The sequence below is a fragment of the Mustela erminea genome, chromosome 1 (genome assembly GCF_009829155.1).
Source record: "Mustela erminea isolate mMusErm1 chromosome 1, mMusErm1.Pri, whole genome shotgun sequence".
NCBI classification, from domain to species: Eukaryota; Metazoa; Chordata; class Mammalia; order Carnivora; family Mustelidae; genus Mustela; species Mustela erminea.
Window position 1 is genome coordinate 112,184,067 of NC_045614.1, and position 14,114 is coordinate 112,198,180.

The 14,114-nt window shown below is 46.0% G+C and overlaps 1 protein-coding gene across 5 annotated transcripts in view; it reads left to right on the forward strand.

Moving 5' to 3' along the window:
- The window catches only part of DGKG (diacylglycerol kinase gamma), a 197,322-nt gene that overhangs the window by 152,553 nt on the left and 30,655 nt on the right, over window positions 1-14,114 (forward strand). For 4 of the 5 annotated variants that reach the window (XM_032338301.1, XM_032338304.1, XM_032338312.1 and 1 more), the window contains one exon: window positions 9,222-9,399. In XM_032338301.1, coding sequence (XP_032194192.1) covers window positions 9,222-9,399 — 178 coding nt within the window. Of the gene's footprint in view, window positions 1-9,221; window positions 9,400-11,627; window positions 11,630-14,114 lie in introns of all 5 variants that reach the window. The other variant, XM_032338313.1, reaches the window with a different exon arrangement.

The following is a 14,114-nucleotide window of genomic DNA, read 5'->3' on the forward strand; positions in this document are numbered from 1 at the left end:
CTCCTCTTTCCAAATCAAAGGATACCCTGAACCAGTGCCCAGCCTTCCTTCCCCATAGTTTAAGTTACATTCCAGCCTGCCAGGCCAGTTCACAGAGAGAGCACCCTCCCCACCGACCAAAGCAGAAATGTGGCCACTATGAATGAACACTACCACCCATGCTCTCCTGGGCCCTACAGGACCCTGGGACTCTAGAGGATGGTACAGATGCTTTCCCTTTTCCTAATGCCTATCAGCATCCTGTTCTCTCAGAAGGGTTGGGGGGCGGTGGGGAATCTTCGGTCTTTATGTCAGCCATTCCTCTGCCCTTGAGCATATATCTAAGGCCCTGACGTAGAGCCCAAGCATCAAGTGAGGCCCGCCTCTCTTCATGTCCATCCCCTACTCACCCCATCAGAACCCTTAATCAAGCGCGTCTGGATATCGTCTGCCTCTTCCTCAGCCCTCTCTCTTCCTTCCTAGTGTAACTGAGATACTATTTTCCCTAGACATCACCCAGTACTTCCTTACTTCACTCTTCAAAAGACACCCCACCCCCAGTTCTCACTCACCAGGGTAGGAAAGGTCTCTAGTATCAACCCCAGACCAATGTCCACCACAGTCTTCAGCATCTTCTCTTTCATTCCAATCTACTTGCATTCTAGGTATCCTCAATGTCCTCCTCCCTGTGTGCATTTATCCAATATGTATTCATTGAGTATCTTCTCTGCCTCAAACCTCCCATGAAAACCCTTTTCCTCAGTCGTACTACCCTTTTAGATCTAATCTACCCTTTAGATCGTACTACCCTTTAGATCTAATCTTCTTTCTTCAGCCTCATGTACCCCCAAAACACATGGCTCTTCTGAGTCTTCCCTCACTACTACCCCTATTCACCATGCAGTCAGTCCCTGCTAAGCCCTAGATCATCCAAGAATTAGCTGTGTAATCTAGGAGGGCCACTTACCAGCTCTAGGTCTCATTGTTCTCATTCTGATAATTAGAGATTACCAAATCTAATATTCCATCTGGCTTCACCATTCTAAGATTCTGTGCTTATGCCTTTATCCAGCTGCCAAAAATCTTCTTTACAAAATCACTCATGACCTCTTGGTTGCCAATCCAAATGACCAAAAGTCTAATTTCAGGCCGGCTGATTCTGATTAGTTCTGTGACATTGGACCATTCCAATTTAACTTCCGTTTTTCCCATCTATAAAATGAAGTGATTGGACTGAATGGCTTTTAAAACTTGATTCCATGAGAACACAGACACAGAGAAGAGAGAGAGCCCTCTTGGAGAGTGGACAGGGAAGAACTCATAGAGAAAATGACATTTGTAAATATTCCAAAGAAAGGCACAGAAAGAGTACTAAGGTGTCCTCAATGGAGTCCTTCCAGTAAGGGACTATAATAATGGGTCTAGACAATGATCAGCATCCACTATTTAAAATCTCTAGAAATGGAAGATTCAAACTGACCACACTGGAACCCACTAATCAATCTGAACATAACACCACCACCAACGACAAAATGAGATAAGCTATAACCACCTAATGACATGCACTAGGAAATACACACCCCCTCTGATAACGTAATCTTGCCAAAAAGTCAACCCAAGTGTCAACTATACTCAAATTTTTAGAAGTTAAATGAATTAAGTGATCAAATTTGATTAAAAATGTCAACCCTGAATCTGATCAAGCCTCTAGATCTGTAAGTACCACCTTAGTGAACATACAGGAGATAGACTGGGAATCTGTTTAAAAGACACCTCATCAAAACCAGTTACATACTATACTGTGGCTAACTGAACATAATAAAAAAATAAAAATAAACATAAATAAAAGACACCTCAGATACAGAATCAGCAAAATCCAGAATCTGGGAAGCTACGGCTTTACTTCTAGTGTGGTCCATCACACACAGCACTCAGGATCACTGGGGAGCACGTAGAAATTTTAAATGCAGAGTCTCAGGCCCTACTTCAGATCTCCTGAATCCCTATCTGCATTTTAATAATCCTGAAGTGATTTGTATGCCCAGTTGACCCATTTCCTTCAATAAATGTTAAACTATAAGGGAAAAAGAACAAGGAATTTATAGATCAAAAGAAACCTAAGAGGGGCACCTGGGTGGATCAGTGAAGTGTCAGCTTTCGGCTCAGATCATGATCTCAGGGTCCTGGGATCAAGTCCAGCATGGGGCTCCTCGCTCAGCAGGGAGTTTGCTTCTCTGTCTCCCTCTGCTGCTCCCCCTGCTTATGCTCTCTCTAGCTCCCTCGCTCGCTGTCTCTCTCTCAAATAAATAAATAATTTTTTTTTAATTTCAAAAAAAGAAACCTAAGAAACATATCAAACACATCCGTAGACCTTTCAAACAAACCAATTATTTTTAACAGTGAGATTATCAAGGAAATTTGAACAATTACTGGGTATTTATTGATATTAAGGAATTGTTACCTTTTAAGAGTGATAATATTGGGTAGTTCTTTTTTTAAAGACTTGTCATCTAAAGATACATACAGAAGTATTTGTAGATGAAATGAGAGAATATCAGGAACTTTTTATTAATAAAGATTTTGGGTGGCTCAGTGGGTTAAACCTCTGCCTTCAGCTCAGGTCATGATCTTCGGTCCTGGAATCGAGTCCTGTATCAGGCTCTCTGCTCAGCGGAGAGCCTGCTTCCCCCTGCTCCGCACCCCCCTTCTCTGCTTGCCTCTCTGCCTACTTATGATTTCTTTCTCTGTGTGTCAAATAAATAAAATCTTTTAAAAAAATAAATAAAGATTTTATTTATTTATTTGAGAGAGGGCGTGCACAAGCAGAGGGGGAGGGGAAGAGGGACTAGCCGACTTCCTGCTGAGCAGGGAGCCCCATGCAGGGACTTGATCCAGGACCCTGGGATCATGACCTGACCAGGAGGCAGCCACTTAACCAACTGAACCACCCAGACACTCCCTATAAAATAATTCAGTATGGACATGGGGAAACAAGCTGAGATACAGCTAAAACCAGATTTAACTGTGAGTTGCTGATTGCTTAAGCTGAGATGTGGGATACATGGGATTTATTATTCTAATTTCGTATGTACTCAGAAATACCCATAATAAAAATTCCAAAAAAAAAAAAAAAAAAAAAAGGAAAGAAAGAAAGAAGAAGGAATCATCAAAGATGGGGCAGACAAATCTAGATAAAGCAGTGCAGGGAACCCAAGAAAGAAAATGTCAAGCCGAAGGGGGAACAAATGCCCCAGAGCGGTTGAGGCCTGGGTTACACCTCCGATCTGGCCCGGGAGGGGTCATTCCAGAGAGCAGACAGACACAGTCCCAACCGCAAGAGGATGAAACAAAACAATCTGCGTTCTAAACCAGAGAAAAATCAACGTAATCCGTGGCCCCGTGAATCGAGGTTAGAAGAAGGGAGAATTTCCTAGTTGCTAAAAACTGAAACAGGTCATCAAGTAAATTATGGGATCTCCTTCTCAGAGGACCTTCAGAAATAGGACCGACGGGGCTGGAAAGGAGGCGGCCTCGCTCAGCGGGGAGGAGGTTCAGATCCGCCGCCTTTTTCAGGTCACCGAGGCCGGCAGGCACTGGGGCGCGGAAAAGCCTGCAGCCGGAGCAGAGAAGCATCAACGCCTCCCGCATTTCCTACGCTCTCGCGGGTCCTGGTTGTACCCAGAGTAACGGGAATTTTAGGGATCCAAGAGATGAAGGCCAGAGGAGAGGAGAGGGCCGGTGGGGGTGGGGGGAGGGGAAGGAGGTATGTATTCCCAGTGCTTTGCATTTGCACGGAAAGGCGCTCCGGTTCCCTAACCCAGTCTGCTTGCTTACTCACTGGCCTTCCGCCAGACGAACCAACCGTCCCCAGCTCACAAAAAAACTAAAACTACGGGCACTGTGTTGCAAGGGGGGCCGTGGTGGACGTGGAGGACAGCTGCGGGCAGGCGCATCGTGGCCTGGGAGGAGGCGGGCGCGGGCCGCTCCGGGCCGGTGCTCTGGCAGATTCCTGAACGCCTTCCAAGGGCGCAGGGGCCGAGCTGGACCCGGAGCGCCCCGCCCCGCGCCAGCAGCGCAGCCTCGGACCCTGGCGGCCGGTCGTCCCAGTGTGACTGCGAGCACGACTTCGGGCGTGTGCGCACTCGCCGCCGGGGACAGGAGTTCTCTGTTTGGGCCGCACAACAGGCTATAAATACCTGGGTTCCGCGCAGCCTCAGCTTGGAAGGGGGCCTGCTAGCCCAGTCCTAGGTTAGGGACGGCTAATAGTGCGCTCGGGGACCGTCCGCTCTCCTTGCACTCTCCCCTGGAGCCCCCTCCCCCACCCCACCTCCAGCAGGAGCAGGGGGAGGGGGCCGGATGACGTCATGGAACTAGGTGGAGGATTTAGCTCGAAACCCACCCGGGAGCAGCCCTAGGGCCGATGTTCTATTTAAGCAGACGGTGTAAGACTCTAGGCTCCACTTTCCCAAATGCAGCATGGCAGCTTTCCACCTAACCAAGATCTAAGCAGGGTTGGGGTTCTGAAAGAAATCAGTGTAACGTCTAGGCCAAGGACCCTGGAGAATGGGCCTGCAGGGATGGGCTGGCAAGGCTTTCAAAAGCATGGCTGGGGCCAAGAGGCCATTAAAATTCTTCCAGCAAGGTCTCAGGTAGTGGGACCGCTTTGAGGCTGAACTATGCCTCGTGGCACAGCTAATATTATTATTAACTATAAAAACAATGCAAACAGTTATGGAATGCTACTGCTTTCCAGAGACCAATCAAACACTAGAAGTAGAAGTCATTCCAACACCCCACCCCCATTTTACAGATGATAAACTAAAGTTCCAAGAGGTTAAGGAGCTCTGAGGCAGGATTTAAACCCTTATCTCTTTGTCTTCTGGCCCAAGCACCCTCTTTCTGAGACTGCATTGTCTCTCGGTTTTCAAGTAGGTACATTGCAAAAGTGATGGCATCTAGTGTCCAAGAGCCTCCAGGCTCTCCCAGTCTGCCTATGGCACAAGACATAATGGGAGAAGGGGACAATCCGTCAGAAAGCAAAGGAAGGACTGTTTGCTCTTCAAGAGAGAGGTTAACAACTGACGGAGTTAATAGCTAACATTCCTAGCTAGTTATGAGTGGAGATGGAGGGGACAGGGTATACTTACAATGGCAGCAGGGAAGAAAGGTAACTTTGTGGATTACAGTGTGCCAAGAGCTGTGCTGTGCTAGTGGTATACTTTCTTTTTTTTCAACAAAGTTGGCAACAAGGCAAGATCTAATACTATTATCCAACATTGATGTGCCAGGCACTGCTCTAAGTACTCTGCAAGACTGAGTAGTGGTGGGAAGATTTCAATTATTCAGACAACAGCTGGAGTTTAATTTTGCTATAAGTCTAGCATCAGCAAAAGTTCCGAATTGCCTCATTGACTCTTTCATCTCCAGAGTAAGACCTGGCATCTGCCTGCCTGGGTTTGCGTCCTTGCTCTGTCAGCTTGTAGAGGGGCAAGTTCTGTAGATTCGAGCAGGCACCTTACCCCCATGAGACCCTGTAGTCTGGGGGCAGCAGTGGTGCCATGAAGATCCCAAGAGAGAGAGCAGGGGAAGGACCATCACATTGCCCGAAGAAGCTCTTGCCAAGCAAGAGCCTCTCGTTCTGTTATTATTGTTACCCCTAGAAGCGAAAGGGCATTTTGATCCACGGTAAATAAATTGAGATGCTGTGAAAGTAACAAAACCCAGAGCGAAAGTGACCATTTTGTCTCAGAGGTGATAAGGGTAAAGGACGGCTGTGCTTGACGCAGAGTTGAGCCAAGCTAATTTCAGAGAGTTTGGAAAAACGTCTGACCCACTGGGATTCTAGCCTAAATCCTTAAATAAGAATTTCCGTATACAGGATAGGAAGGATGGAAGATACTCTGAAATAAATTGTTAACAATTGATTAGTTCCATTGGGAAGAAAAAGGAAAAGAGTTATGAAAACCATCCCGACTGCGGTGAGGAGCTCTGGGTCGGGCCCATGCTTTCAAGAGACCATACATGTTCGTGCAAAAGCAGGGTATGACCATGCAAGCGAGTGTAAATGCACAAGAGCAACACAGACCTGATGCTAGAGGGCAAACAGAATGTGAGACAATGGAGCGAAAGAGAACACGGGAAGAATAGCTCATTAGAACTCTGATCTCCAAAAGAATGATCCGTTCCAGAGAGAGTAACCTTAACCAAAAAAAAAAGGAAGAACAGATGCTGAAGGTGGGTACCAGACCCCAGGGTAGATCAGTAGAGAATTAACTGGCCTTGGAAAACACACCCATTAGAATCCAAGTTGCTAGACAAGCCTACAGATGTCTTTCCTGGACCGCTTTGACAAATCTAGAAAACAAAGTGGGATTCAGCCAATGAGAGACAAATGGATAAATGCCCCAGTTTTCAAAAAATTAGAAAAGGAGACATCCTAATCCCTGGCAGGTTTCTGAAGTAAATTATTAACCAAGTATTTGCCCTTTGCACACAGATAATAGTGATTTACTCTGAGTTCTCTTATTTCTTTTCCAACAGAGAGGGTAGGGTAGTCATTTAGAAAAATGCCGTTTGGTCACAGCACAATCTTGTGTTTTAATGGAGAGAACACAGGATTGAGGTCTGGAGACGTGGAAACTAGTCTGGTTCCACCATTAATAAGTTGAGTGACCACAGGCAAGTTTCTAAACCCTTCTGGGCCTCGTTTATGAAAGTTGGGGCAGGTTCTTTTAAGGCACTCTCATTTTTAATTTCCATGATTCCACACTGTAATGAAAAGGAGACTGAGAGACAGTTCAATCCAGAGGATACACCCTCCCCACCCCACGAGGGCTGGGTATTGTACAGCGTCTGCTTTGTTAGACTGATCAAGGAGAGGGCTCAGTCCCTGTTTTTGCCCTTCATATACTGCATTAATGATGTAGTCCACAAATGATAGCACGGCTATGGCGAGGGGTCATAGAATGAAGGAACTAGATGGAGGAGGAGACTTGGGCTAGAAACCAGATGAAACTGATTGACATAAATGTAAAGCCCTATGTCTACGTTATTTAAAAAAAAAAAAATACCCACACAAGTTCACAATAGGGAAGAGCAGGCTGAGAAGGACATAATGGGCGGAGGGTTCGGGTGTCTGTGATGACCACCCATTCAAGCTGAAGCTATCCAGCTGTCATCTAGCTGCTAACAAAAGAGCTGGTGCCACTGTGCTCATATTTAACAATAAAGATAATGGTAACGGGGGATATGTGTTGTATACTTCCATGGGCTTGCCACGTTATCTCATTTCTGGGGGAATGACAGTATGAGAGGATCCCAGCCCCAGGATGTGCTCCTGCCTTGGCCACCTATGCCATCAGATCCTGGGGCAACGCTGGAGAACTTCAGAGAATGGGAGACTAACCAACAGTAGTCTTTGCAGAACAGGACAGCCAGGACAGGGAAATCTGAAAATCAGGTCCCACAGGAGCAAATGAGAGAGCTGACCATGTTCAACCCAGAGGAGACACAATAAAAATGGCAGTGAGAGAGGGAGGAGAGATGAAGGGGCCGTTAGGACTTAGGCTCTGACTGCCTGCCATCAAGTCTGTGTACTTCCATGTGTAGGTTGTGTGATTTGGGGAAAATTGTTTAACCAATCGTGTGTCTCAGTTTCCCCATTACGAAGAGGAGATAGTCACAGTAACTGACTTCCAAGATTATTAGGAAGGTACTGAATGAGCTGTGTCCAAAATCTTACCAGGCAGGTGGCAATGCTTAATACTTGTGAACAGTGCTAGTGACGATGGTCATCATGTTGCCGGTGGGCTGTCCCCATGGAGGAGGAAGGAGGGTCATCCTGTCTGGCTTCAGAAGGGAAACGAGGACCAATAGGTAGAAGCAGGAAGAAAGAGGATCTGGTTCAACATAAAGAGACAAGCTTTCAAATAATCAGAACTTCCCAGTGAAGAAATGAGTTTCCAGTCATAAGAGAAACTCACTCCATTCTATTTTGTAGTCGGGGGACAAGCCATGGGGATGATAAGGTACCATAAACGAAGAGCTTTGAAGAAATCAGGAGCTGAGCAAATATGAATGGCAACAAGCCCTTCCTTCCTGTTCCTCCTCTGTTGAGAAATCTCTGGACGTTTGGGTTTGTAGGTAACCCCGAAGACGGTAGATTTTTGTTGCATGCTTTTCATTTTTCCTGCCTCTCAAGAACCACGATAAAGACCTTGGGCTTTACAGTCAAAGTCCCTAATTTTGAGTTCTTTCTCTTTTATGTGTCAGCTGTACAACGTTGAGTAACTTAACTCCCCCCTCTGGGTGGGTTGTTCCCTTGTGTAAATGAAGAAAACTACCTACAGTTGTGCAGAACCATGATCAGAACTAATTCACTTCTTGCTGCATTGGTAAAGAGTATGCCAAAAGTAGGCATATTTGAGACAGACACATTCAGGCCTTCTGGCCTTTTGTTACCTGACGGAGGATGCGGGTGGTGGAGAGAGGATAAGGAAACTGCAAGGTCAGCAGGCATAAGGGCCAAAATTGCACTTAAAATGCAGATACGAGAGACAGGCAAATTCTGAAAGCCTTCCAAATCTTTTTTGTCATTGAAGTATGCTTGACACACAATATTACATTCATTTTAGGGGCACAATATCATGATTTAGCAACTATATAGCTTATGCTGGGCTCACCCCAAGTGTAGCTCCCATCTGTCACCATACAATGCTATGACAATACCTTTGACTCCGTTCCCTGTGCTGTATCTGAAAGCCTTCCAAGTCTTCCCGTGTTGTCCTTATCACAGGAGGGATAGGATAAGAGGGGGTAAAGTGAAACTTATTTGTCCTTTGTTCAGAATCTACTATGTGTTAGGTTCAGGGCTCAGTGTCCCACCATATCTTCACATGGGTTAGTCAGGAACAGAATTGACGATAATGAGGTTGGATCAGAGAACATGTTTGCAGTTTTCTCGAGAACCATCCCTGAGCCCTTGTAGATCTGTAGAGGATCTCTGAAGCCTTGTACTTCCATCCTCAAAGCTTAGCAGGATTGTATCTCCCCAACCCACTGCAGGGGCCAAGGCATTAGGCCTCCGTCACTTTGCCCCAGGTTGAGCATCTAACAGAGGCAGGCTGCTGGCCGAGGGCCCATCACACACCCTTCACGAGAACTCCTGCCACACACACATATAGCGTCTTGGGTTGGGATACACTGAGAACACTAACCAATGATCTTTTCTCTCTGCCCCTCAGTGTGACGGGGTTGGGGTGGACCTGAGCAACATCTTTCTTGAAGGCATTGCCATTCTCAACATTCCCAGCATGTACGGGGGCACCAATCTCTGGGGAGAAACCAAGAAGAACCGGGCTGTGATCCGGGAAAGCAGAAAAGTTGTCACTGACCCCAAGGAACTGAAATTCTGCGTGCAAGGTAAGCAAGGCATGGGGAAAATTGCTCTGGGTTGGCGCCCTAGTGAGAGGGGGACATTCAGATGGGTGTGTTAGCAAACTGTATCAGGGCCTACAGCAGGCTCTAGAACATCCTACAGCCCAACAAGGACCCATTGCTCTGGGAATATGCCATTTCATCGTCCCTTTTGTTGCAACGTTTACCATCCGACTGAGAGGAGAAAATTAACAATAAGGAAGCCCTAAATGACAATCAGCAGTCAGACTGGACTCTGAGGTCAGGAGTCAAGCGCTGCTCTCAAGGTCACCAGTGACCTTCCATAACTAAATCCAGCAGTCACTTCTCACACTTGATCTTCCTCCTCTCAGCAGCGGCGTTTCATCCAGTCCCTGTTCCTGCAGATACTAGGATTCCACAGGTTCCTGTTTTCCTGCTCCTGCACTGGTTACCCCTTTCTAGTCTCTTTCACTGATTCCCCATCTCTATCATCTTTTAGTGCTGGAGGCCCCCAGGCAAGGGCCTCAATTCTCTTTTCTGTCTGTCCTCACTCTTGATGACCTCATCCAGGCGTGAGACTTTATTTAAAAACCACGTGAGCGTCAGTGACTCAGCATGCCCAAAACCGAACTCCTGATGTCCCTCCCACAGACCTTCCCCACCCATAGCCTTCTCCATTTCGGTTGATGTTAACTCCAGCCTGCCCGTTGCTCAGGCCAAAACACTTGGCACCATCCTTGACTCCTTTTTATCTCACACCTCCCATCCCACCCATCAGAAAATCTGCTAGCTCTACTTTTAAAAAACATCCAGGATCCTGTCACTTCTCTCTCACCCCTGCATTTCTGCCACCTTGATCTGAGCCACCTTCTTCTGTTCCTTGGATTCCTACAAATCGTCCTAACTGGTTTCCTTGTTTCTATTCCTGCCCTGTAGAGTCTGTCCTTAGCACTGCATAGGAGAACCCCTGCGAAAATACGTCAGATTATGCTACTCTCTGGCTCAAAATCCTACAGTGGGTGGGTTGGAGTAAAAGCCAAAGATCCGTATGTGGCCCAGAGTGCCCTAGATGGTCTGGCCTCAGGTTACCTTAGTGACTTCATCTTCTGTTACTCCCCCCTCATCCCGCCTCTGTTACCATGTCTCCTCTAACACAGCAGGTTGCTTCTAGGAACTGACTACTTTCTGACTGGAACAACTGGGAAGTATGCCTTAGAGGGCATCAGCTGAACCTTCCCCTCTCAATCCACACGTTCACCCCTACACCTTACCAAGCCACTTCCATCAGTGAACCAAGTGGGAAGTCAATCAGAGTACCCGTGCAGCTCTGATTTCTCCATGGTTTGGATGAATGGCCCCCACTGATCCTCAGGGGTTCGTAACAGACTGGTGAGCTGAGGGAGGAAAGCCATGTATGAGTATGAGGGTATTGGCAAAGATACCACGTCAAGAGGCAAGAGACTGGGTTTGGGTCCAAGTACAGGCTCTAACCTATTTTTGACATCTCAGTTTTCTTTGTTGTAAAACCAGGATCTCGTGTAAACTTTTGATAGCTGAATGAATGGGGTTGAGCCAGATCATTGGTTCTTACACCAGTCCTGCTTATTGAAAATGAAGATTCCTAGGCCCTACCCCAGATCAACCTAATAATCACTGGGTTGGTTCCTAAATTTGTAATGAGATCCCCCGACAACTCTGATAGGCTGCCAGGTCTGAGAACCACTAACACAGAAAAAGTATGTGTGGATCTGGATCTCTGTTCTTTGATGTCCCTGGTTGACAAGTACTAAGACTGGATGTGATCCTACCACAGAAGGAGACAAAGCTTGGCTGACCATCAAAGGGAGGGGTTACTTGCTTATTTCAGACCCATCTGTTGGACAGTCAGATCGTTCTATTCCAAGTCAAGGTCATTAAGGGGGTCATCTCCACACCTCTGGCCTTTAAGAGAGGACTCAGGAATTTTTATTTCTCTGTTGCCCTTTTAAGTTCCCTTTGTTTCACACAGTAAAGTTTTCAATTTGTGTAAATTATTGAACTGATTAATGTGTTCTTCCTTCCTTGGCAAGGGAAGTTGTGGTTGCTAGCAGAGGGTGGGGGAAGCATTGGAGGTTATAGAAACTTTGTACAAATTTTCCCACCCTGGTGCTCCTACCCCAACCTCCACCCTGACATTCAGTTCCAGCAGAACAGGATCAGGGTAGACTCCTTCCCCTACTCCTGCCCAGGGTATGGGAAAGCTCTTGCTAAAGACGTTCTGGTTAGAACTCAAGGACTTATCTTCTCCTTACATATCGGCCCATGTATCTTCCTCTTCCAGCAAGAGTAATGTGTCTGCTGATCACTCCTACCCATCATCTACAGGAACTCTCTTCCCCAAATCCCCCTTTCCCACCCCCAGAATGTGCTTTCGGAGCTAAAAACGAAGCTACTTCCTGTTCTTTAGATGAGGACATGAGCTGATCAGAGCAGAGGCCCAAGAGGGGCCTGGCTTCTGGGCTTTACAGAGACAGCAGCATTGAGTTTTCTTCTGAAAGGGCCATGATCTCATTTAAGTTGAGATGTTAATGGGGGAAAGCTAAAGAGACAACCTATTTTAGTAGAAGAGGTTGGCCTGGGAGTCAGGAGACCCGGGTTCCAGTGATGCTCTCTTTCTCGCTAGTGTGTGATGTTGGGCAAGTCTTTCACCCTGCTGGGTTTCAGTTTTCATTATCTGTAAAATATGCAAGTGTGACAATCACACAGGCTTCTATAGATCATAGCTTCCTTGCAGATCCACAAAATTAAGGCATGGCCAGTTTTCCGTCTAGGTGGGCTCCTTGAGCTAAATCATATCACACGCTCCCTCTGTCTTTCAGTGTGTTTTGTTTCACAGTTTTTAGGCCAGCTGCTGAGAAGGCAGGAATCTCTTCTCAACAGGCTCTTCATGTGCTGGGATTCTTTACTGCTTGGCGGTTTCATTAGGATTGGAGGTGAGGAAGAAGTCAGGAGGGAATAGTGGGAGGGAAGCGATTTCTCTCAGGCAGTTTAAGAGGAAATGACACTAGAAGGGGTTACTGTCAAGCCTCCTCATCACAGATCAGTCTTTCTACTTAGAAAAGCAATCTAAGAAATAAGGTCGTTCAAAATGAGCATGGAGTGAGTTCTATACAAACACTGCCTAGTTAGAATGCAAGAGTGCTGGGAAAAGCACCACACTTGCAACTGAATGACTTGGATTTACATTTAGGCTTTACACCTTCCAGATTTATAAACTCGACTTCCTGAGAGTCTCAGCTTCCTCAACTGTAAAATGGGCATAATAATATCTAACTTATGAAGATGATGGATGTGTAAGTGCCTGGAACATAGCATAAGCTCAAACTTAAAAAAAAAAAAATTCCTCTCACCTTTTATCCTAGTTTATTCTGGAGCATACCAGTTGGATTTCTGATTTTGAAGTTCTTAACTTTAGCATTGCCATCTACCTGTACTAACAATAGAAAGGAACAGAGCTCCTGCAGAAGTCCAGCCCCTGCCTTTGTCCTAGCACATTAAACTTACACCATCAATTGTCCCGACATGTCCTTTCCTAAACCTTTCGTGTTCCAAGCATGGAGGCTGGGGTTTAGTCATCTTTGTATCCCCAGTGCCTGATAGGTAATTAGTCAAAACAAGGTTGTTGGATAACGAGCAGTGCATGGGCATTGGTTCTTGTTTTGTTTTTTTTTTTTGTTTTTTTTTTTTTAATGATACTAGTAAGAATAGCAATGGATAGTCTCTTATATTTGCATTTCATTTTGGCTTACAAATAATTTTGCCTATGTTAGTTTCATGTGACCTAACCAGAAGCCCAGGAGCAAGGTTATACCCACTCCTTTCCACATCCCTACTTCATAGCTGAGGAAAAACAGAGGCCCAGAGAACGGGGCCCTCTTACACAATTTACATCCAGTGGTAGCATCAGAACCAAGTCCATGATTCCTAGCTAGCCCCTAGTGTCTAGTGTCTAACCAGAAAATTAATTTGAAAATCCTACTGCATGTATTGCACAAGCCAGACACTCAGAAAACAGGAAATGTTTATATACCAAGCTAAGGAAAGGCTCCAAATAGACTTGCAGAAGTTCTACTCCTCCTTTAAGGTCTAGGTCAAGGGCTTTCTCCTTTCTGGAGCCTCTGGTGGCACCTCTGGGAGTGAATCCAGCCCTTGTCTTACTAGAGCACTTGACTTTGCTGTCTTGACAGTACACTGATTATGGGTTGGTCCTGTTGCATGGGTGTGTGTATCCTTGTCACTTCTTTCTTCAGCTAGGACCTGGAAAATGGGGAGCATGGGGTCCTCATCTGTGTATCCCCCTCAAAGCTTAACATCCTTCCCACCTGGCTCATGTTGTCTACAGAAATGTTTTTTGGAGAGAATGAGAAGGGGAGAGAATCTTGCCTTTGGTCTGCCAGCACAGTGGGCAGTAGATTCTGGAGCTGGGCAGGAACAGGCATTCAGTGGAAAATCTTGAAAGAAAAAAAAAATGTATTTTAAAGAGTTATATGTGAGTGTTTATGAGGCTGAGATTTTCAACCTCGTGATACCATTAGATTCGACTGATAAGTAAAACGTGCCAGCTATCTGCAAATAAGTAATTCAAATCTATCTTGAGGACTTAGAATCAATATAAGATAAGGGGCAAAACACTGAGCCAGAAGCTGAAAGACCCAGGCCTTCCCACCACCAGCCATGTGACGTTGGTTAAGTCATTAAAC